The sequence below is a fragment of the Theropithecus gelada genome, chromosome 20, assembly GCF_003255815.1.
Source record: "Theropithecus gelada isolate Dixy chromosome 20, Tgel_1.0, whole genome shotgun sequence".
NCBI lineage: Eukaryota > Metazoa > Chordata > Mammalia > Primates > Cercopithecidae > Theropithecus > Theropithecus gelada.
This window is the reverse complement of record NC_037688.1, coordinates 70,221,116-70,244,105: the sequence shown is the minus strand read 5'-3', so window position 1 is coordinate 70,244,105 and position 22,990 is coordinate 70,221,116. Positions and strand designations below refer to the sequence as shown.

Below are 22,990 nucleotides of genomic sequence, written 5' to 3'. Positions count from 1 at the left end.
GACAGGGTGGTCTGGAGGAAGAACACAGATTAGGTGCTGGAAAAAACAGAGGTTCAAATCACATCTACACCACTCACTCTGGGCCTTTGGGTAAGTCCCTGTTCACACCTCATTTATGCACCATAAAAAGACTTGGACCAGGCAAAATGGCACACATTAGCCTCTACCATGGTGCTTTGCAAGCCAGCAACATGGAAAAATGTTCATCCCAGCCCCATCTTGTATGTGAGGAAATTTTAAAACAAAATTGAGTGCTGTCTTACAGGCATTGTTATGAGAGAGAAATGAGTACACTGGGTAAATTAACTGTATTACGATGTTTGTGGTCTACATGCGGGCGCAGTTTGATTGCGTGGGGAGACAAAAGAGGGTTCCTCATGATGACTAATACGTCTCTTTAAACGTGCATTAGAGAGAGGTGCAAAGAGTGCGCCTATCACATCTGAAATGTTCTATTGTTCTGTTTGTTTTTCATTACTCTGAAATGATTACTGCAAAAATTCCTAAATTGGATGCTTTTCACAGAGGAAGATTAAAGACCATAAGCACAGTCTTGCAGCTGTGCAAAAAAGCCTGTGCATCTGTAGATGGATGAAGAGCCTCAGCAGCTTCACCTTGGGCTCTGCACTGCACATGGAGAAGCCTCAGGCCCACTGGGAAGTGGGATGTTCCATCTGTGAGCCCAGAGGGACCTTTCGTTGGCATTTTGTAGCATATCTGCCCCGAGCTCACCACCATCTGCTTGGCATTATTTAAAGCCTCTTAAATGCATTTCGGTGGGGGACATGTCTCCATAACACCGGGACAGGGAGGCAGAGTCTTCTGGAGAAAGCCAGACAGAAACCTTGCCTGGTTGCAGAGGAGGAAGAAGCATCAAACGCAAGCCCTACCCAGACACTAAGTGGTCTCGCTTCTGCGGCTGCCTGAGAAGTTGCAGCTCTTTGATTAAAGATCAATACTCAATTTTTTTTTTTTTTTTTTTTTTTTTTTTGAGACAGAGTCTCGCGCTGTGTCGCCCAGGCTGGAGTGCAGTGGCGCGATCTCGGCTCACTGCAAGCTCCGCCTCCCGGGTTCACGCCATTCTCCTGCCTCAGCCTCCCTAGTAGCTGGAACTACAGGCGCCGCCACCTCGCCCAGCTAGTTTTTTGTATTTTTAGTAGAGACAGGGTTTCACCGTGTTAGCCAGGACGGTCTCGATCTCCTGACCTCGTGATCCGCCCATCTCAGCCTCCCAAAGTGCTGAGATTACAGGCTTGAGCCACCGCGCCCAGCCGATTAGTACTCATTTGAAGGTTTTGTATTTATTACGCACTTTTTGTTGTTAGTAAGTTATCACTGGTCCTGTGTGTAGAGGGAAAAAGGAAGTATTTGTACTTGGTGTTGGCTGCAAGGTTGTCCTAGCCACCAATTCCCAGTCACAGCGAAGGATACAGGAGGGAGCTTTGAATTGTGTAGATAAGTTAGAGGGCCAGTTAAACCCAGAAAGGGCAGTGCTGTGGGCACCAAGGAGGAGGTAGCCTTTGGAGTGTGTCACAATCCACTCCCCTTCTCCTTCTGTGTACACTGCACATGTGCACAGAGGCAGGCTCCGGCCACAGCTCATTGGCCCACAGTGAGCACCCACGCAGGAGAGAACTACCCAGATACCGGCCCAATCAGATTCCCGTTGGTCTCAGGTCTTTTCATTACAAGTGGCAAAATCTTACCTTGAACTGGCTAAAACAAAACAATGTTTTGCCTTGTATAAGTAAAATATAAGGACGACCATTAGCAGGTCACCATGGAAGCTGAAGCGTGGCTCAGCTTCCATGCAGCCAGAGAAGCTCCTGATTTCTGTAAAGCACTGTTAGCCATGGCAGGAGGGAGAGGGCCGTTCATGATCACATCTGCTTGATCCGGGTCTCAGCTATTCTCCTTCCCCCTCCCTTTCTCCCTCCCTCCTCCTCCACCCCCTCCTGCTGTCTTCTTCCTCCACCTCCTTCTCCCCGTTTCACTCCCCCCTCCTCCCACCATTTCACTCTCTCCTCCTTCCCCCATTTTACTCCTCCCTCCTCCCCCTTTCCACTTCCCCCGCTCCCCCATCCTTCTCCCCACTGTTTCCCCCTTAGGTTCTGCCTCCCTCTGTAGTGTGTTCTCTGGTAGTTCCTCTCTTGTAGGGCTCACCAGCAGCTCTGAGCTTAGATCCTCACAGGCCAAGAAACACGGCTATGAAAACCCTCAGCTCTCTCCCTGTCATACAAGCTCCTGATCGGCCTGGATGGGGCAGAACACCCTCACGGTGGTACATGCAGGACTTTGATTCTCCCAGCCTTGATCTCATGCCTACTCTAGGCTCAGAGCTAGAGCAGGACCGACAGGGAGCCCAGAGACAGGCCGGGTGGAGAGCGGGTCCCTAAAGGAGAACTGAAGAAGAGGAAGTGGATGGGAGGCAGTGAAAGACGACCGCTGTTCACACGGAGGCTTCTTCCTGGACCGTGCGGGATTATGCCCCAGAGCCTGGGTCAGTCTGCTTGCACGTGGGACTGGGTTGAGGGAGTGTCGTGTCTAGACCCTGAGCTCAGGAGGTGGAGAAAGCAACCCTGCAGAAAGGAGGCAGGATCCCTTGGGTGTGCAGAGGAGCAGAGCAGTGTGGCGTCGCAGCTAGCCATGGACTTGGGTGGCTTTCTGGTCGCTGGTCCTGCCCCTCAGGAGGCCCAGCAGGCTTTCCGGCTCTTTGTTTTTTGAGATACCCTTGTACCCTTCCAGTAATACCCCATTTCCCCAAAGCCATAGTGAACTGGCTTTTCTTCCTGGTAATCGAAGAGTCTGTGACTTAAGAAGATAGAAAGACCAGCGACGCCGTCCCCCTGGCTCACAGAGTTCCTCTCCAGGAGAGAAGTGCCTGGCTCCCGGTGTGGTTGGGAGCATGCGGAACAGAAGCACGGCGAGATGAAGCGCGGCTCAGCTTCCATGCAGCCAGAGAAGCTCCTGATTTCTGTAAAGCACAGTTAGCCGTGGCAGGAGGGAGAGGGCCGTTCGTGATCACATCAGATGGTGCCATGCTAACGGCTGTTCTAGCTGAATCACGGCCTCCCCAGCCCATTCCTTCACACAGGAGCTGTTTGGCTGAATGAGACTTCATCACCCAACCACGTCTCGCAGCCAGATGCAGCTGAAGAGGCCTAGTGCGGCTGAAACTTTCCTTTAGGGAGGGAAACTGTAAAACTGTCTTCTGGGCATCGTGATTTCTTTAGTATTTTCAGAGTTGAAGGTATTGCTTGTTCAAATGCCAAGATCATTTTTAAGGCCGTTATATTCTCACTGATTTATTATTGTCAAGAACATTTTATTTGGAAAGGTCTTAGTGAAACCAAAGTAGGAAACTCCTTCTATATTTTTAGTTTGGACTTCTCTCTTGTTACCTCCTCCTCCCCCGGCCAGCTCCTCTTCATCCTTCAAGACATCACCTCCTCCAGGGAACTGCATTCCGTATCACCTCTCCTTATCTTCTGGCCTCCTGTGCGTCTCTCTGCCATAACACTTATTCCACTGGACTATAACTTTTTGGCTGGCTGGCTGCCTCACAAATGTGTGAACTCTTCTTTTGTTTTTTTTTTGTTTGTTTGTTTGTTTTTTTTGAGACGGAGTCTAACTCTGTTGCCAAGGCTGGAGTGCAGTGGTGCGATCTCAGCTCAATGCAACCTCTGCCTCCCAGGTTCAAGCAGTTCTCCAGCCTCAGCCTCCTAAGTAGCTGGGACTACAGGCACATGCCACCGTGCCCAGCTAATTTTTGTACTTCTAGTAGAGACAGAATTTTGCCATGTTGGCCAGGCTGGTCTCAAACGCCTGACCTCAGCCTTCCAAAGTGCTGAGATTACAGGCGTGAGCCACCGCACCCAGCCAAATGTGTGAACTTCTTTAGAACAGGCACTTTGCTTTTGCTAATAATAGCCAACTTTTGTTAAATACTTACGTGTTAAGCAAAGTAGTTGATTTTCAAACACAGTCCTAGAAGGTAGATGCGGTAATTGCCCACATTTTACTTTAGGAAATTGAAGCATGTATGGAGCGGTTTAGCAAATTACTTAAGGTCATACCACTAATCAGAATATGAAATCAAATTTCTATCCCAGGCAGTCTTAATCTTATTGTGCCCATAATCATTGCCCTGAACTATTGACTCAGCCCAGCATGTCTCCTTGGAGCCACCACAAGTCTGGTGACTAGTAGGTGCTCAATAAATGTTGGGTGAACTTAAAGAGATTGGATACCTGTGAATGTGCAGCTGGGCTGACTTGGAAGGAATTGCCAGAGGTGGTTTTGCTGCTTTTATTACTGTGATGAGGGGTAGAGGCACGTTTGGCCTCCTGCCCGCATGGAATTTTGCAGTCAGAGCAAGTTGTCACCGCAGCCCTTCTCTCCTTCTCTCCAAGACAAATGGAAACTTACTCTGTTCTTAAAACTTGTCTCCGCTATCAGAAGCTTTTTCAAAGGCTCTGGTGCTGAGGCTGCAGGGTGAAAAGTAACGTCCCATCTGTCACAGCAATTCTGCTTGGGATTGGAAAACAATTTGAAGCATCACATCTTCCAAGAGGAGTTTTCCTTTAAATTTTTTATGATAGAAAATATTCAGGCTGGCCGGGTGTCGTGGCTCACACCTGTAATCCCAGCACTTTGGGAGGCTGAGGCGAGCAGATCACTTGAGGTCAGAAGTTCAAGACCAGCATGGCTAACATGGTGAAACCCCGTCTCTACTAAAAATACAAAATTAGCCGGGCGTAGTGGCGGATGCCTGTAATCCCAGCTACTCTGGAGGCTGAGGCAGGAGAATCACTTGAACCTGGGAGGCGGAGGTTGCAGTGAGCCGAGACTGCACCACTACACTCCAGCCTGGGTGACAGAGTGAGACTCGGTGTCAAAATAATAATAATAATAATATATATGCGCGCACACACATTCTCTCTCCCTTATATATGAGAAAATATTCAGGCCAATGTGGAGATCAGTATCTCAAACACCCTGAACACTCTGGGCCTCAGCTGTGGCTTTCCTCTGGCTGCTGGGCTCCATCTCTTGCCGTGGGTCTAGTCCCCAGCGAGCTCTCAGCCCTGGCCCTGCAGCCTGCGCTGGACCCTGCTTCCATGGTCAGCTTCACTTTCCCCCTTCGCTCTGGTACGTTGCCTCTTTGTTCCTGAACGACAGAGATGTGCCTTTCATTTTCGGAGGTGACCATGCCTTTTCAAGTACCTCTGCAGTTTAGCCTCCATCCGATTGCATTTGGGGAGAAGATGGAGGGTTGGAGGTGCGTTGTCTTCACAGTGTCAACCAGAAGTCCCACTTACTTGAAAAATAAGTAATTTAATTTTTCTGCTATCAAAGTCTGTTTAGTAGAAGAAAAAATTTTGAAATCTTGAAAAAAGATAAAGAAAAATAAAAATCTATCACCATAAGGAAATAGCAGCCACTGTTAATGTTTTAATTTGTATCCCAGTCTTATTTCTGGGGATTTAATGATACACATACACACACGTGACTAGAATCATACTTATCAATATATCATAAGCAGTGTCTCAAGTCCATGATTTCAGAATAAACAGGGTTCCAGCTTCTGTTCCTTGCTGCCTCCCCCCATCCCAGGAAGACTTGGCAGGTATTTATATCTATGAAGAGAGAAGCAGAAGCCTGTTCTACCTTCCCAGGGAAATAGAAAGCTCTTTGCAGAATATCAGTGCTGCAAATGGAGCAGCCAGTTTAGCAATGCACATGGCTAAGGGGGGATCATGTGCATGACTCAAATATCCAGACTGCAACATGTGACTGCAGGATGAAGTCATACTTCCTTTTACATCCCCCTGCTATGATCGCTGGAGCCCCCAGCAGCTTGATTGCCGGAAATTAGCTCCCATTGCCGTGGCTCCAGCTATTTCTGAGTTTCCCAGGAGCCGCCTCACGTGGACTCAGGGACTCGACCCTTGTGATTTTCTCTGTGGCCCCTGCTGCCGCTGCACATGCTGAAGACGCCACTTGTTAGGACGCCAGGATCCTGGGCACTGCTGCCCACCAGCGGTCATTGTCGCTCTGACTTGGGTTGGGGGCGGAGGCAGTTTCTCTGCATTGCTACTCAAACCCAGATGTGACAGCTGGGCCTGTGCCTTATATCCACACAACACAACTGAGGCCAGGCTAGAACTTTTTCATTGCATATCACCTCTGTATTAGTCCATTTTCATGCTGCTGATAGAGACATACCCGAGACTGGGCAATTTACAAAAGAAAGAGCTTTAATTGGACTCAGTTCCACATGGCTGAGGAGGCCTCACAGTCATGGCAGAAGGCAGGGAGGAGCAAGTCACATCTTACATGGATGGTGGCAGGCAAAGAAAGCTTGTACAGGGAAACTCCGCCTTATAAAGACATCAGATCTCATGAGACTTGTTCACTAACAAGAGAACAGCACAGGAAAGACATGCCCCCGTGATTCAATTATCTCCCACCGGGCCCCTCGCACAACCTATGGGAATTATGGGAGCTACGATTCAAGATGAGATTTGGGTGGGGATGCAGAGCTAAATTGTTTTTAAATTTTTAAATGTTGACAAATAAAAATTGTATATATTCAAGGCATACGACATGATGATTTGATGTACGTATACGTTGTGTAATGACTGCCACAATCAGATTAACATATCCACTACCTCCCCAAGAGAGCGTGTGTGTGTGTGTGTGTGTTAAAGCAGAAGTTAAATTATCTCTATGTGCAGATGATATCATGTCATATAGAAAACCTTAAAGAGATCACGAAAGCAGAACAAAAGAAACCCACAACTGCCAGAACTAATAAGTAAATTCAGTAAAGTTGTCGGATGCAAAGTCAACATACAGAATCTGGTGTGTTTATATACACTAACAGTGAACCATCTGAAAAAACAAATTTAGAAAAGTCTCATAATAACATCAGGCTAGAACTTTTAATAAAACTGTATATACAGCAGCATAGGGATCATGGGAGAGAGATATGGCAGCGGGGACAACTTTTAATGGCTACTACCAGATGAAGCTGCCTTCAGATGTGGCAACCCCCTCCCGGAGTCCCGGTCTTCAGAGCATCTTTGAGAGGGGCCTTCCTGCCTTGCTCGTGTCCACCACTCCCTTGAAAAGGCCAGCTTTCTGCCTCACCATGATTTACCTGGAGCGCCAGCCCAACAGCCATGAACCAAAGCATGGATAGTTTCATGCTTAAGTTGTCTCCTCCTTAGGTTTCTGGCAGGGACTGGTGTTGGCAGCAGTTGGGACTGAAAGAGGCCATAACAGTTGGCTGCCTGGGCTCTGAGGTCCTCGGTGGGTTCCAAGGGGATTGGCAAGTCCATTAACTTAGCAGGGTGACATAAAGTGGAGACTGTTCCATGAGTCCTCTAACAGAGGCCATTTGCATCTTCCTTTGTTGGAAATGGTCCAGTCCATGGCATATGTACTCATAGACTTTGTTTTAGAGCCAACGGGTGGGCACCTGAACCAGAAATTCAGTGAGTTATGGGAACAAGAGTGCCCACCTTTTCCCCTAGCTTTCCTAGGTGTGAAGGAAAGGGCAGTGGCCAGTGATGCAAAGATGTGGGCCATGAAGTCAGGCAGACCTGGGCTTCAGTCCTTGTTTCACTAATAACTAGCTCTGTGCTAGACCAGTGACTCAGACTCAGTAAGGGAGAGTGGCAAATTCCTCTCCATCAGGGCTTATGGCAAGTGAAAGTGAATGGGCCAACCATGGTCCATGGCCAGTAGTGCTAAAAATATTTCCTTTTCTCTTAGAGACATACATCTATGTTCTCTCTCCAGTAATCTAAAAGTGAGTGAAAGAAAACCCATTTGTGTATAAATGACTATGGCTCACTAGGGCAAAGATCCATGCTCTCATTTTCCTCTTCCAAATCCGTAAGAAATGTAGACGACAGTCCCGTGCTCTGAGCGGCCCCTGGTTCGTGTATTTGACATGTATCTATCAGGCGCACGCACAGACACACAGGTGACATCCTGCTTTTGTGGGATTGAGAGGGGCAGAACCTGTCAGTAAGACGCTCCCTGGCAGTGCTCTCATGGACAGGCAAATAGACTGCCTGCATCCGCTCTGACCTGTCCATTCCTTCCTTCATTCATTCATTCATTCTGTCCTTCTTACAAATTTAGTCCTGGGAATATATACTGAGTGTTTCTTTTGTACTTCCTTTGGATAAAATTGACCAGATTCGTGTCCTCATGGAGCTCATCCTCTGGTTGGAGGAGAAAGACAACAAACAGGTCTACCTAGCATGCCACATGGTGGTCCGTGCTGGGGTCAGCCGTGATAGTTGAGCCAGAAGCCTCATGGAGTGTGGGGATAGACGTCGAGTCTGTCCAGGGACAGGGCATTCCAGACAGAGGGAACAGCTATGGCTCCGGCTCTGTGGCTCCACCCACTTCATCATCCTCTAACGTCCCGGACCGGGCCCTGGACACCTCTGGCATCCTCTTGGGTCCCTCGTCCTCCCTGTTCCAGCTGCCCCAGCCTCCTTTCACTTGTCTCCTGTTACACAAGCCTCTGCCACATATCCCCTCTGCCCTGCCCTTTGCCCAACAGCTGCTTCCCTTCCAGGACTGTCTATTCTGACTCCTTTGTTTTCTTTTTTTTTTAGATGGAGTTTTACTCCGTCACCCAGGCTGGAGTGCAGTGGTGTGATCTCAGCTCACTGTAACCTCTACCTCCCAGTTTCAGGCGATTCTCAAGCCTCAGCCTCCTGAGTATCTGGGATTATAGGCGCCCGCCACCATGCCCCCCTAATTTTTGTACTTAGTAGAGACGGGGTTTCACCATGTTGCCCAGACTGGTCTCGAACTCCTGACCTTAAGTGATCTGCCCACCTCAGCCTGGGATTACAGGTGCTGGGATTACAGGTGTGAGCCACCGTGCCCAACCTCTGACTCAATATTTTGGTTCCAGATCAAACATCAAAGCTCAGCGAACCCAGCCCCACTCCCAGGCGTGGTGCTGCTGGCAGAACCAGGCCCCCTCCCGCAGCCCTCATCTCCCTTTGAAAGCCTGTATTCCTATGGGTGATTATTGGCATCAGGTCGGCTGAGGTCCCCGAGGACTGAGCCCTGGAGGTGGGGATCCTGCCTCATTTTGTTCTCCATGATAGCCCCAGGGCCCAGCCCCGAGGTTGGTATACAACAGGCTACCTGGTGGTGACTGAGGAGGTTCTGCCTGGGGGACAGTGGGGATTGGGAAAAGAGACCTGGTTTGAGGAGGGTCTTGAAGGAGGAGTACACACCCTCAACCTAGCGTCCAGTTCTCATCATGTCTCAAAACTAATAAACAGCGCAGGCAGCGGCGGGGGGTTGGAAAGCTGGTCTTTGGGCAGTTCCGGCCATGCCACTTTCAGAAGCATTGAGTCAAATGTCCAGAGACAGTAGAGCATGGGCTGAAATGGAGTGAACATAATGTGTGCACCTCAGTTCTCTCCGAGTCACAGAGGCTGCTCTTCAGCTACAATTACTGTACTGGTTCCAGGTAAAGCAGAGACTGGCTGGGTCTCTGCCACATCCAAACCTTTACACTACATCCTTCTTTCAAAGGTCTGTGGAATGGTGCTGGCAATTCTTAGTAAATAATGCATTTCCTCTTGTACTCGTCTGTCTCATTTACATAACCCAGTGAACTGAGAAGTCATTTTTCTTGGGCTGAGTTACTCATCTTATTCTCGGCATTTGGCTGCAATAATATCCCTCTATCGGCACGGCCATACCGTAATTCAGGCATTTTGTTCTAGCAGTGAGGACACTTATAGTTAATAACACATGAAGCCATTTCATTAAAAGGAAAGTTTTTTAGGATACATTAACACAGGCCTTGAACCAAAACACAAATCATTTCATTTCCTGGCTATTAAGGAAGCAAAATGAATTGGGAACCTGAAACCATTTTTTGAAAAATCGTTGTTATCCTCATGTCGTCTGACTCTCTCTGCATTCAACAATCTGCATAAAGGGGATCGGGGTTTTAGAGAGTTGATAGCACTTGTTTTTCTCTGAGATGGAGAAGATGTGGTATGGGCTTTGGGGGCAGCATATTACTGAAGGCCCAGTGTTAGTTCCGCTGCTCACTCCCTAGGGGATAGAGAGCGCATTTCTTAGTTGCTCCACGTCTGTTTTAAGGCATACAGAGTTGCAGGGCTAGCCCGGTGCAGGGTGGCTCACGCCTGTAATCCCAGCACTTTTGGAGGCCAAGGCAGGTGGATCACCTGAGGTCAGAAGTTCAAGAGCAGCCTGGCCAACATGGTGAAACCCCGTCTCTACTAAAAATACAAAATTAGCCAGGTATGGTGGCTTGTGCCTGTGATCCCAGCTACCTAGGAGGCTGAGGCAGGCTGAGAATCACTTGAACCCGGGAGGCGGAGGTTGCAGTGAGCTGAGATCGCACCATCGCACTCTATCTTGGGCAAGAAGAGCAAAACTCCATCTCAAAAAAATAAAAATAAAAAATAAATCGCAGGGCATTTTGTGAACATTGTGCGTAACATGTCTGGCACATGACAGGTGCTGTGAAACGGTACAACTTTTTCCGTATGTCCAAGAAAGTTCCAGTTAATACTAGTTTTCACTCTTGGATATTACAACATGCAGAAAAAAGTATTTAGTTTTGAGGTGCAGGACTTTGGATTGTTAAGGAGTTACGTGAAGTTTGAAATGGAGAGGGAGGCATTTGGTCGATGCTGCAGGAAGCCTGACGTGTTGGTTCCACATTCGCTGTGTGTCAGTGACTGTTTTATTTCTGAGTTCTTGCCGCCTTCATGTCAGCGGGTTTCTCTGTGGGGTCTGATCCTTGCAGGGGTTTACAACATCCATCAAGTATCTCCTACGAGGTCTTCCTCCTAAAACAGCACTCTTGCCCGGGAACCTGGGGGCTTGTGTGGCAGGGGCTGGATAAATGCCCAGGCCGGCCTGCAGCCAGCAGAGAGGTGCACTGAGCTCGTTCTGAGTCAGAAGCGCGGGGAACGCTTCCCGGGTTTTGTTTTAGCACTCAGAAACCCACTCAAAAAGGTCATTTCCTGAACTCTGCTGTTGCTGTTGAGTTTTCTGGAAGCAGAGGGGATGCTTAGCTGCCCAATCCACAGAGCGTGCTTTATGTTTGTGTTTCCCCGCCTGCCTAGCATTTGACAATTAATTAGGCATGGTAATTACCTGCTTTAATTTCATGATTGCACATCCTATAATTAGCCCTAATTCTGTAATAGGGAAGTTCATGTACACAAAGGCAGCCGATGATGAAGGTGATAAGGGTTACAATATTAACAGCTGCCATTGCTTATTGCCTGCCAGGCATGGGCGAGGCACGATACCTCACAACCACCCAGTGACATTGGCACTGGCCTGTCTAACAGATGAAGAAGCTGAGTCTCAAGGTGGGATGTCATCCCCAGGGTCACAGCAGCTGCAAAGGGAATTGTGAGGATGTGAACCCAGGCCTCCCTCCCTACACAGCTGTGCCCTTTCACGCTGCCATTCTGCCTCTTGTAGGAGCACCTGAGATCTGACGTGCTTTGGGCTAAAGATGCCCATTCCTATGCTTGGCACACCCTCAAAGCAGATTGAGGGCTTCAACCACTTAAAGCAAGCTTTTACATCTTCATTCTTTCTCTCTGTCTGCCTGACTCCCTACCCTCTTCTTCTTTTCCACCCCACTGTGGGAGTGCATGTTTGTGCATGTGTGTGTCTGAGATAAATTTTACCCTGAAACGTTGACTGCTTCGTTGTTAGATGTTTTAGTATGTGTACAAAATGTTGTCCTGAATATAATTGCCCAGTTCTCCTCCTCTCCCAAAGATTTAGCCTCTAGCACTATCTTCATTTATCCAAATGGAGACTCGGCTTGAAGAGGTGAATTAACTTATCCAGAATCCCTTGTCTGGCAAGGGGTGGAGCTGGAATTCAAACCCATTTCTCTCTCAGGCCAGAGTCCAGTGTCTGGTCTCCCTCCTGATGCTGACATATGACGATGTGTGAGGTCCCCCTGGAGGCGCACCCACAGAGCCTTGGCACTGCCTCCTGCCCCATCTATGGCCTGGCTTAGACTTCCCCACCCCACGAGTTAGGGTGAAAGCTCACTCTCCCGAGGACAGTGAAGGCAGGGCTTTGTTGTGTTTTTCCTTTTAAATTCAGGATTAACGTAAATATGATCAGGTGTATAAATCTTAAGTTTATAGTTCAATTAATTTTACTTCTGTATGGACATTCATAACCACTGCCCAGATACAGATCCTGGATGTTTCCAGCGCCCAGAAGGCTCCTTTGTGCCCTGCACAAGAATCCTTTCTCCCGCCCAAGGTCACGAAGACATTCTGCCATGTTTTCTCCTCCTCGCTTTTTGATTTCACTTTTCACGCTGAAGTCTATGACCCCAAAAGACACGAGTGCAAAAGCCACACATGTGAATGTTCATAGTTGCTTTATTCATCAAAGTCGCAACTGGAAACAACCTCGACGTCCACCCCAGCAGAACAGGTAGATACAAACAGGGAAATATTCATGCAGTGGAATACTATGCAGTAGTGCAAAGGAACTTGAGGGCCATACACAGCAACATAGCTGCTTCTCACATCCACAGTACTGAGTGAGAGAAACTAGACCCAGAGGAGCATACACTAATTCCATTTAGGTCAAGTTCAAAAACAGGGGGAAGGCTGGTTGCGGTGGCTCACGCCTGTCATCCCAGCACTTTGGGAGGCCGAGGTGGGTGGATCACCTGAGGCCAGGAGTTCAAGACCAGCCTGGCCAACATGGTGAAACCCCGTCTCTACAAAAATACAAAAATTAGCCGGGCGTGGTGGTGGGCGCCTGTAATCCCAGCTACTCAGGAGGCTGAGGCAGGAGAATCACTTGAACCCGGGAGGCGATGGATGGTTGCAGTGAACCAAGATCACGCCACTGCACTTAAGCCTGGGCGACAGAGTGAGTCTCCATCTCAAAAAAAAAAAAAAAAAAGGGAAGAAATCTAGGGGATAGTGCTTAGCATTGCAGGAGAGCACTATTGATTAGAACAGGGCACAGGAAAGTCTCATAAGAACACTGGTAGACGCTCTTCATCTTCTAAAAAGAAAGCGTTTCCTTGAGACCTTATCTGTGCTCGAGCTTGTTCTAGATTCTGTTCATTGATGGACTGAAGTTTTTGCATTTTTTTCTCCCCTTAACCTCCCTTTACCTCCACTGTTATTCCAGACATTGTGAGGGTAATTCTTCTCAGTGGAAAAGAAATCTTCAGATTTGAACTTCCTCCTAAAATGAACAAGAGAGGGTTTGCCCCGATGCCCGATTACAGATATTACCCTCCGATTTAATCTTCTTTTGCTGAGTCGAGGAGATCCGACATAAAGTGGTTTTTTATTGCTTGTTTTAAAAGGGAACTTAGTTGTGTCAGAAGAGGTCAACTCTTTTCATCCCTCCGAGGAATTATTATCTTTACGGCCCAAGCAGAAGGAATTGAGGCTGATCAAACTTAATTTGGAGGGGAGAGGCTTCTAAAATAACAAACAAAACAAGAGACTCTTAACAATTCGGGGCCTAAGCCCTTTGAAATCCTTAGTGAAATAAGTCCGTGATTTGGTTAAGTATATATAATTCAAGGACAAGTTAATTTGCAGAGCAAGTTTCCTAACTTTGGATGTTTGGAGCATTGTTGCTGTGGATCAGCCATTGGGGTAATTTCGGGTAATTTTAATGGCATTAGACTGGATTCGATTAGATCCAAAGGGAGAGGCACAAATGAGGTGAGACTGGAACGTCTGATAGCAAGGAGGCCTTTCCAAGAACACGGGGTCTGCTAAGAGGTGCCTGGGCTTCAGGAGAACAAGGCAAGGGCTCCTGGTTCCAGCTACCCACATTGCTGGCCTGGGGTTCCTGGTGCCTTCAGCATTCTGGGTGACTGCTGCAGACTGCTGTTGTCAGAGATGCTTGAACCAGAGCAACTCCATCTTGAATAGAGGATGGATAAGATGAGGCTGAGACCTACTGGGCTGCATTTTCATATGGTTGGGCATTCTAAGCCACAGGATGAGATGCGCAGTCGGCACAAAATACAGGTCATAAAGATCTTGCTGATTAAACAGGTTGCAGTAAAGAAGCTGGCCAAAACCCACTAAAACCAAGATGACGACGAGAGTGACTTCTGGTCATCCTCACTGCTACACTCCCACCGGCACCATGACAGTTTACCAGTGCCATGGCAACAGCAGGAAATTACCCTATATGGTCTAAAAAGGGGAGGCATGAATAATCCATTTCTTGTTTAGCATATCATCAAGAAATAACCATAAAAATGGGTAACCAGCAGCTCTCAGGGCTGCTCTGTCTATGGAGTAGTGGTTCTTTATTCCTTTACTTTCCTTTTTTTTTTTTTTTTTTTTTTGAGACGGAGTCTCACTCTGTTGCCCAGGCTGGAGTGCAGTGGCCGGATCTCAGCTCACTGCAAGCTCCGCCTCCCGGGTTTACGCCATTCTCCTGCCTCAGCCTCCCGAGTAGCTGGGACTACAGGCGTCCGCCACGTCGCCCGGCTAGTTTTTTGTATTTTTAGTAGAGACGGGGTTTCACCATGTTAGCCAGCCAGGATGGTCTCAATCTCCTGACCTTGTGATCCGCCCGTCTCGGCCTCCCAAAGTGCTGGGATTACAGGCTTGAGCCACCGCGCCCGGCTTTCCTTTACTTTCCTAATCAACTTACTTTCACTTTACAGTCTTGCCCTAAATTATTTCTTGCTTGAGATCCGAGAACCTTCTCTTGGGGTCTGGATCAGAACCCCTGTCCGGTAACACTGTGATAGAAAGTGTTAGAGGCAGAGGGCAGGGTTCAAATTCCTTATCTCCCCATCTACCCTGGGCAAGTGATGTGACCTCTCTGAGCCCATTACTTCATCTGAAAAGGGAGTGTTCGTACCATCGGCCTTGCAGGTTAACATGAGGCTGGGCAGTGAGTTGTATGAAGTGCTTGGGATAGGACTCAACACATAATAGGTGGGCGGATCCTGGGTGCAGTTTAGGCCTGATGCGTTTTAGGTACCTAGGGGATAGCACGTCCTGGTCTGGAGTTTGTATCAGAGGTCCAGACTAGAGATACAGATTTTGGAGTCATTGGCCTAAACATGAAACGTGCAGGCCTGGGAGTGCGCATGTGTGTTCCGGGAAGAGGCAGGGCATGGGCAGGAGAGGAGGTGCCCATGTGGAAGGTGGAGAGAGAGCAGTTGGAGAAGAAGGGGGAGACTCAGGACTCCAGGGAGCAAAACCAGTGGGCTTTTGCATGCCCTTTATGAAAAATGTAGAGTCAGAATTTATCACTCACAGGAGAGAGACTTGTTTTTATTATTACGTTAAAGAGGTTTTAAAGACGCGTATTGACATTCGCTGATGCAAATTACAATGGCCATTCATCATTGGAGGCTTAACCCTGTGGGCTGTTCTTAACTCGGGTAATTTTTTAAATTGCATTGATTTCTCTCTCACTTTTCTGGTTTCCTTTGTGATGTATTATAGTTGCTGTATATCCTTGGAAGATGCTAGGGCCTGTAAAAGGCTGGTGAAGCAGTGCTCGTGTTTTCTCTACTTGGTTGCAATAAAGAAGGTGTACGCCCACGTGTGCTTGTCCTATCTGGATGTGACCTTTTGTTCAGTTGAGCTGACAATTGCAAGTCCAGATCTTTACTCATTCGTAACCCAAGTCCAGTTCCTCCCCGTCTGTAGGGGGGCCCGAGTGATCCTGGGCATAGCTGCACTGCTTGTATACCTGAATTATTTCCATATCATTTTGGGTGGGAGATGCTGTTCTCAGCTCCATTTTGTAGACGAGGAAATGAATGACCAGAAAGGTTGCATGACTTGTCTGACGGGTGAGTTTGTGCATTACATCGGGGTTCCTGAAATTGCCCGCTTGTCAATCACTGGAGAAGCTTTGGTTGCTTTGGGGATTCCTGGGCCACACTCAGGTTGTTAATGGAGCTCACCCAGTGGCTGGTAAGATTTGGAAAGGACTGTCCCTCTCCACACCAGATCTTGGATATGCTGGTGGAAAAATAACAATAATGACTTCTTGATTGTTTAGATTGGGGGTTATCAAACTCTTTCTGTAAAGGGCCAGAAAAAACACTTTTAGCTTTGCAGGCTGTATGGTCTGTTTCAGCTTCTTAACTCTGCTGTACAGAAGCTCCTTGACTTATGATGGGGTTATGTCCAAATAAGCGCATTGTAAGTTGAAAATATCGTAAGTTGAAAATGCATTTAATACGCTTCACCTAGTGAACAACGTAGCTCAGCCTAGTCTACCTTCAACCGCTCAGAACACTTAGATTCACCTATAGTTAGGCACAATCATCTAACACAAAGCCTATTTTATAATAAAGTGTTGAACAACTCATGTAAAATATACTGCACATCACTAGCCTAGAAAAAAGGTCAAAATTTGAAGTGTGGTTTCTACTGAATGCTTATTGCTTTTGTACCATTATAAACTTGAAAAATTGCAAGACAATTGCCATCCTAAGTGAGGGACTGTCTGTATTGCAAAAGCAGCCAAAACAAATGAATGTGGCTGCATTGGGCCCATGGGGCCATAGTTTGCCCACCCTGATCTAGAAAATTAGTATTACGTATGATGACCAGAGAAGTGATTGAACTTGCCACTCTCCAAGGGATGTTTGGACATTTATAAGAATATATCATAAGCAGGTATGGGCCATTCAAGATATATAGGGTGACAGCCAGGCGTGGTGGGTCACACCTATAATCCCAGCATTTTGGGAGGCCAAGGCAGGCAGATCATCTGAGGCCAGGAGTTCAAGACCAGCCTGACCAACATGGCGAAACCTCGTCTCTACTAAAAATACAAAAAATTAGCCAGGTGTGGTGGTGGGCACCTGTAATCCCAGCTACTCGGGAGGCCGAGGCAGGAGAATCGCTTGAACCTGAACAGATGGCTACAGGAAACAATGACTAAATCAGGCAAGTTATGGGAACAACATGCTGTATGCAATTTTCCCCAATATCAACAGAGATCCGCAGCCCAGTTAATAGCAGAGATGCATTTTCATGTTTCTGTCATGTGTGTATTGCAGCACTAACAGCAGAGGTTGCTCAGATCATGCCACTGCACTGCAGCCTGGGCAACAGAGTGAGACACTGTCTCATTTAAAAAAAAAAAAAAAAAAAAGATATATAGGATGAGAACTACATTCAGCTGCTCATACAAAGACCCCTCAAACATTACCTTGAACAAATTAGAGATGAGTATTTCTTGTTTGTTGAAGAAGCCTTGAGTAACTGATCTGATTGTAGGTTTGGTGATGTGATGTCGACAATAATGGGATGACATTATTGCTCCTTAAGGTCATCAGAGACCCCGGGACTTCTGTAAACTTGACAGGCATTCTGTTTCTCCATCTCACTCCATCAAAAACATCTATCCATTCGTTATTGAAACATTGGGTGTGATTTGAGTCTGTAGTCCTTCCTCCTGTTCAGAGAATAACGTGAGACATTCTATGGTCGCCATACCAGAGTTCGAACACATAATGTCTGTGTTCGGGGTTGATGAGTGGCTTTCACGTAGGAACAGAATTTATCACTCATATTAGAGATGCCTCTTTTCATGGTCATACAGTTTTAAAGATGTGTATTGACATTCATGGAGTGTAAATTACAATAGCCCTTTATCCTTGGGGACTTTTCTCTCTGGGTTGTTCTTAACTCATGTAATTTTAAAAAGTGGATTGATGTCTCTCCTCCTTCTCTATTTTTCCTTGTGATGAAGTCGCTACTTGCCCCTGGAAGGTGCTAAGGCCTGCAAAAAGCTGATGAAACAGCCCTCACATTTTGTATCCCCAGAGTGTTCTCTAAGGAGTCATAACTTGATTAAAATGAAGAAATTCTATGTCCCGGTTATGCTTATCCCATCAGGACACGGCCTTCTGTGTAGTGGGGCAGATCTCACCTCTGGCCCCCTCCCTTCTTTCTGAAACTGAATTCCACCTTGTCTTTGTGGTGGTCGGAGTGGTCCCAGGCACCACCACATTGCTCTCCAAACCACCTTTGGAGCGAGGTGCTGCTCTCAGCTCTGTTTTACAGATGAGGAAACAAGTGGCCAGAAAGGTTGACTAGCCTCTCACCGGCAAGCTGTTAGTGCTGCAATACACACATGACAGAAACATGAAAATGCATCTCTGCTATTAATTGGGCTGTGGATCTCTGTTGATATTGGGAAAATGGCATACAGTATGTTGTTCCCATAACTTGCCTGATTTAGTCATTGTTTCCTGTAGCCATCTGTTCAGCCAGCACCAATGAGTCCCTGCTCTATGCCAGGAACTGGGCATCCAGTGGTGTGTAACACAGATGTGACTCCTGCTGCAACTGGTTTTCTTGGGGAAAGCATTGCCGAAATCCTACTCCTTTATAATAAGGGTTTTAAGAGGAATTTACGTTTTCTGTCTCTTTCTTGACAGGTTTACATCCGGATAAAAGACGATGAATGGAACATCTATCGCCGGTATACAGAGTTCAGGAGTTTGCACCACAAGTTACAAAACAAGTACCCTCAAGTGAGGGCCTACAACTTCCCACCCAAAAAGGCCATCGGAAACAAGGTACCGTCCCACACCGGGAAGCTCACTTGTCACTGCCTGCGTTAAAATGGATTATTTATTCTTCTTCTTTAGTCCGTTACTTAAAAACACAAGGTCCTTAAAGAAAAGTTGGCGGATATAAGAAAAAAATAGAGAAAAGAAATAGCCACTCATAATTCCACCACGTAAAGACGGTCACCATTACGTCGTGTGTGTGTGTGTGTGTCCTCTCATTTCTCTAGGGCAAGAAGTTGGAAAACATTTTCTTTAAACGGCCAGAGAGTAAATATGTTTGGCTTTGGGGACTATACTATTTCAGAGGCAAATATTCACCTCTGCGGGGGTCCTGTGTAAGCCCCCATAGACAGTGCAGACACAAATGAGCGTGGCTGTGTGCCAATAGCATTTTATTTTTAAGAATAGATAGCAGCTGGATTTGGCCTGTAGGTTAGTTTGCCAACCCCTGTTCTGGAACGAAAAATGCTTTTCTGGTTTTCATCCATCGTTGTCATGATGTTCACTTCAACTTGTGACTGTGGAGTCGAACTTTCTCAGAGGAGTTTGTTGTCATTGTTGTTATATGTTTATTTGCCTTGTGAAGGCTAATGATTTATGATGACCCAATTTGCCTCTGTGTATTCATTCCGGTACCCTTGAGGAAGGAGGTGCTAGCCCTCTGCAAGCTTGTTGGTTGATTAGTATTATTTACTCAGCAGTCATTAATTGGGCACCAATTGTGTGTCATTGTGCAAAGGGCTGGGTCCAGCCCTGGAGAAGACAGACCCGTGTCTAGACCTGTCTTGGAGCCCTGTCAAATAGTCAGCTTCAGCCAGGAGGCATCATGATGTCACTCCTCATGTTTGCTTAGGGAAGCGGTTCTCTGTCATGGCTGCACTTTGGATCCCCTGGGGAGCTTTGGAAACCACTGAGGACTGCCTGTGGCCCACCTCCATCCCCATTCTGATTTATCTGAAGTGAGGCCTGGGCATAGAGGGGTTGAATAGTTGTCTTAGTGATTGCACTCTGCGGCCAAACTGGAGAACCTTTGGCTGAGAGTCAAGAAGGAGACAGAGGCACTTCATCAATTTCGGTATGTGTTTAATAGCTTGGCAGGGACAGTCCAATTGGGAGGTAGAGCCGTGACCTTTCTCAGGACGTGTAAGACATCGGGCATTGTATTGAGCATGATCTCTCTGCCATGGTCGTTCTCAAAGTGTGGCCCCCGCCAGCAGCAGCAGCAGCACCCCTGGGAGCTGGTTAGAAATGCACGTTCTTGGGCTCACCCAAGACTTGCTGATTCACAAGCTCTGGGGCTGAGACCCTGCAGTCTGGGTTGAACAAGCCCTCTAGGTGATGCTGTTCGTGAGGAAGTATGAGGACTGCCCTTCTATCTTTTGACAAAGCCATGTGGCAGATGCCATATAGGGCGAATCCCTAGTTTCTGTCTTCAGGAGGTACCGTGCTAGGATTTCCTTGATCTTTATCACAGAAACACAGAGCAAGAGTTTCCATAACCCACTCCTGGCACTTGGGAATTTCATAGGGAAATCTGTTCCCGACCCTTACGTTTACATGTGTGTAGATTTCTATGTATAAAAGAGATTGAAACCTGATCATGCCAAGGTGTGCTCGATTTGAACATAAACAGTTACAAAGCAGGTTTATCCCAGGCCCAGAATACATTTGTCCTTCATTTTTCTGTTGAGGAAAAGTAGAGCTGAACCGCTACACATGGCAGACAGAAACTCTATACTTGTTCGTAGCAAGGAGTATAAGAATTCTTTTGAAAAGAGGGGAAAATTATATATTGATTTAATCTAATGACCCGTAGGCTCATACAAATCTTGGGACTCATTTGGAATGTCCTAAAATGTCATAAAACATGCTGCTAACCAGCGTATTATCAAATTATAAGACATCCTTATGTGCAAGAAACACGAACCTGGAGTGGCCGTTCCGTGACAGCTTCTTCGCAGAACCTGCCTGCGTCTTGTGCTAAGGGAACGCCATTGTAGCACAAGGTGGAAATGAGGGGATTTGGATGAGGAAAAGTCTTAGGTTGTGGCTTTACACTGTCCTGACTTAACATTGTCCAGGGGTGAGTCCTGGCTTAACATTATCCAGGCGTGCATGGGAACTGCAGCTTTAAGCAGTATGACGTATTGTGTTATGAAATGAACTTTAGCATGGAGAAATTGATACAAACAAGAGTTCGGTTCCTAGGGCATAAAGTACTGTATTTAGCTTGAAATCTTAGTTTCCAAGAACTTATCACCAATGTTTGGTCAACACTTGCTATGTTAGTGTCCTCTTGCTGCTGTCACAAATCACCACAAATGTAGGGACCTAGAACAAATTTATTGTCTTACAATTCCAGAGGTCAGATGTCCAAAATGAGCATCACAGAGCTAAAATCATGGCATCAACCAGGCCTCTTCCTTCCGGAGCCCCAGGAGAGAGTTCGCTCCTTGCTTTTTCAGCTTCTCAAGGCCACCCTCATTTTTGCCTTGTGGCCTTCTGTTTTCAAAGACATCACTCAGCCGTCTGCCTCCGTCATCACAGTCACATTTTTCTCTGGTTCTGACCCTCTTCCTCTTAGAATTCCCCTTTGATCACATTGGGCTCACCCAGATCATCTAAAATAATCCCCCGACCCTACCCTTTATCTCCAGATTCTTCACTTAGTCACATCTGCTGAGTCCCTTTGGTCATGAGAGGTTCTGGGGATTTGAGTGTGGACGTCTGTGGGAGCCATTATTGCACCCACCACATGTTAGACATTGCTCCATGCTTTCCCTGCAGCCTCAACTCCTTTCCCACCTCCTCCCTTCTCAAGCCCCCCAGTTACACAAAACTTAAGACAAAGCGAATCTCACCAGTCCTGAAAACACTGGATTCGAGTTTAGCGAGATGAGGCTGAGCCCTGAGGTGTGGGAGGGTTTTTCCGGAGTTGTGTTGCGTAGAAAGAGAACATGAAGATGTCCTGGGTCTCTCCTGTGCAGGAGCTGGGAACTGTGTTGTTGCTGTTGTTGTTGTTGTTTGGTTTTTTGGAGGCAAAGTCTCACTCTGTTCCCAGGCTGGAGTGCAGTGATGCGATCTCGACTCACCGCAACCTCCGCTTCTGGAGCAGGGAACTGGGTCTGCTTCATGCTGTCCACCCTCATCGCCAGGCTGGAGAGACGATCTGCCCCTGCTAATCCCAGGGCTGACTCCTTACAGCGGTGGACCTTTCCCCTGTGAAGCCTCTGTCCACTGAGCAATGTGCTTTTCTGCCCCCAACATAACCCTATTTGCACATAAACAAGCTTGGGAATAAAAGACACCATCTTAGTGGGCCTGGCCCAATAATGACCAGCGGGTACGAGTGCACCAGCTGGCTCTTAACCGGATTTATGGTCCTGCTCCCCGTGGTGGGGGTGGATCTGACCGCTCAGGTCATGAGCAGTCTTGGGGCCACAGCTCCATTTCTAGCCTGTGCTGCTTTTAACTTCTAATTAGTTTTTAATAAGCTGGTTGAACTATGATTGTCTTTTATACACATATATATATATATATACACCGAATCTTGCTCTGTTGCCCAGGCTGGAGTGCAGTGGCACAATTTCAGTTCACAGCAACCTCTGTCTCCTGAGTTCAAGTGATTCTCCTGCCTCAGCCTCCTGAGTAGCTGGGACTACAGGTGCCCACCACCACACTTGGCTAATTTTTGTATTTTTAGTAAAGACAGGGTTTTGCCATGTTGGCCAGGCTGGTCTCAAACTCCTGATCTCAAGTGATCCACCTGCCTTGGCCTCCCAAAGTGCTGGGATTACAGGTGTGAGTAACAGGAGGGGCCATACCTGGCCCTGTGATTGTCCTTTGATTCCTTTTTTCTTTTTCTCTGCATTTGGCTAAGACATACACACTTCCCTTAAATCCACCTTAGCTGCTGCTCAGGACAGATCTGAGTGATTCTTCCCATTTCCAAAGGAGGATTGAGTCAAGATGCAGAACCTTCGACACCCAACAGAGGCCATTGGTGAATTTATTTCAAGGCCCAGCTTATGCTAGTCCCACTGGGCCTAATAACTCAGGACACCTGCTTTAATATCCCAAGGGCAAAATCTCTGGAGTGTGTTGATTCTAAATTGGCCCAGAAAAACTCGCCATGTCAGAATCTTTTCTTTGATTGGGTTACTTCAGGGATAACTCACTTGTCCACTTGGAATTATGGCACACCTCTAGACAAGACGTCTTTGGGTTGATAGAATTTCATTTCCTTCCTTCCTTCCTTCCTTCCTTCCTTCCTTCCTTCCTTCCTTCCTTCCTTCCTTCCTCCCTCCCTCCCTCCCTCCCTTTTCTTTCTTTCCTTCTTTCTTTCTTTCCTTCTTTCTTTCTTTCTTTCTT

The 22,990-nt window shown here is 47.1% G+C and overlaps 1 protein-coding gene across 1 annotated transcript in view; it reads left to right on the top strand.

The window, feature by feature from the left end:
* The window catches only part of SNX29 (sorting nexin 29), a 585,133-nt gene that overhangs the window by 473,009 nt on the left and 89,134 nt on the right, over positions 1 to 22,990 (top strand). Inside the window, exon 19 of the mRNA XM_025369629.1 lies at positions 18,485 to 18,625. Within this exon, the coding sequence (XP_025225414.1) occupies positions 18,485 to 18,625 (141 nt within the window). The remainder of the gene's footprint in view (positions 1 to 18,484; positions 18,626 to 22,990) is intronic.